This window comes from Perkinsus marinus (assembly GCF_000006405.1).
Source record: "Perkinsus marinus ATCC 50983 genomic scaffold scf_1104296935740, whole genome shotgun sequence".
Taxonomy (NCBI): domain Eukaryota; phylum Perkinsozoa; order Perkinsida; family Perkinsidae; genus Perkinsus; species Perkinsus marinus.
In genome coordinates, this window is record NW_003214339.1 from 1 (window position 1) to 1,703 (window position 1,703).

The 1,703-nt window shown below is 53.3% G+C and overlaps 1 protein-coding gene across 1 annotated transcript; it reads left to right on the plus strand.

Annotated features, from left to right (window-relative positions):
- Positions 1-438: 438 nt before the first annotated feature.
- On the plus strand, positions 439-1,560 carry Pmar_PMAR005606 (hypothetical protein; the record flags this gene model as incomplete). The annotated part of the gene is made up of 6 exons (XM_002783868.1): positions 439-512; positions 564-738; positions 787-871; positions 921-1,010; positions 1,055-1,121; positions 1,176-1,560. 6 exons carry the CDS (start codon positions 439-441, stop codon positions 1,558-1,560), a joined length of 876 nt encoding a protein of 291 aa, XP_002783914.1.
- Between the last annotated feature and the right edge of the window lie 143 nt (positions 1,561-1,703).

Sequence of the window (1,703 nt, forward strand, 5' to 3'; positions counted from 1 at the left end):
ACCTCCATATTGTCACCAACACATGTAGTTGACCATGTGTATATTTTCCCGCACTGCAAAGAATTTGCTTATGGATAACATGGTTGTCGTTGTTGTTCAGTAACACATCGTCGTAGTGGTGGAGTGAGGTCTTCGGATGTCTCTCGAGACGGTTCGCCAGCTGTTGGTTTGGCCTGTCGAGGAACGGGAAGGCTCTCGACGCCTGGGAGGACGGAGGTGGGCGCCGGCTGGTGTCGTGGTGGTGAGAGGGACCGCGGGACTGGCTCAGGTGTCGGAAATACCAATTATGAATAATGAAACTCCTACTCTTGATGATGATGCGCCTGAGGTGAGTTCGGACCTGATCTATATCTTACGAGGAGCAACCTTGGATATTTGATCGATTAGGGCCCGCTATCAACATCACCAGTGTCACCAAGTCTTACGCTATCCTCGTTTATGCCTCTACGAAGGAAAGGGTTGAGACACTCCTTGGTGGACGACATTGAGAGCCAGGAAATCCGCGAGTTGCAGTAGAAAGTTCGGCCGCCTTTCCTTCTGGTGGTACGCCTCGTTTCTCTCAGGTCACAGACAGTGTATCAGGAAGCTCTATTGTCACGTACACGTTGTGAGCATATCAAGGCACTGCAGGACCGCATAGAGGAGCTTGAGGACATCAACGTTAGTCTGAGACGGAAGCTGATGACAGCTGAGGAGGAGAAGGAACTGCTGCAGAAGGAAAGAGGGAATGCTTCATCGGTGAGCTCTTGCTGAAGTCCTATCCGGCGATTGTTCTCATTACCTCAGACTGAGCGTACTGGATCGTTGAAGGCGAGTAAGAGGGCCCGGCTAGCACAAGTGACTCGGACGACTGAGTCGGCGGACTACAAACGTGAGGGCTGCCTTAATGTGGTCGGGGATGGAGCTGATGGTTGGTATAGGCTCGCAGCCTATTCGGAAGTGGAGTACTGAGCATGAAAATGAAGGAGATCGGAAGAATGTGGACAGACCGTTCGAGTTCTGTCGGAAAGGTGAGCATTGGCAGGTTGCGATTTGGCAGTGTGATGGTGAGCAGGCTCGACGGCGGACCTACGAGTGGGTGAACGAGAAATCCTTTGGGGAGCTGACGACTCCACTGCACCGTGAGGGAATAATGAAGTCTGTGGGATTCGAACCTGGGTGGTTGGGGATTTCAGATGGTATTGCACTCACCGAGAGCGGGACGCCCACGACTACTTCCTTACTAGCTGCTGCCTCACTGAAGGCCCTAGCCTCCACCTGTGGACGGGAAGCATGGGGAATATTCGTGTCTGGGATCTCGGTGGCCGGCCGACTCAGGCAAGTCACATCATCAGAAAGTCCATCATTCAAGGGCTGTTGCAGATCAAGTCGGTGCCGATACCAGCTGGTGGACAGAACATAATCGTGAAGAGCTTGTGTACAGTCGACTGCAACTTGGTGGCCGCTGCCGTAGCCAACAACGTGAAAATCATCGACAAGAGTCGGTCGGCTTGGAAGGCGCATCTCACTCACGCCTCTCAGGATGCCCTTCCCACAGCTGCTGTGTGGCTACTGTCTTGACTGGCGAGACCAAAGACATCAGCCAGGTTGCCCTTTTGTAGCACTACCACCACCTGGACCTTTGGAAGGGCCCTTGCCCTGTAGGTCCAACGGAGGTATTGGGCATCTTGCTATTGCGGCCTCGGGGATCAAGCTGTATGATC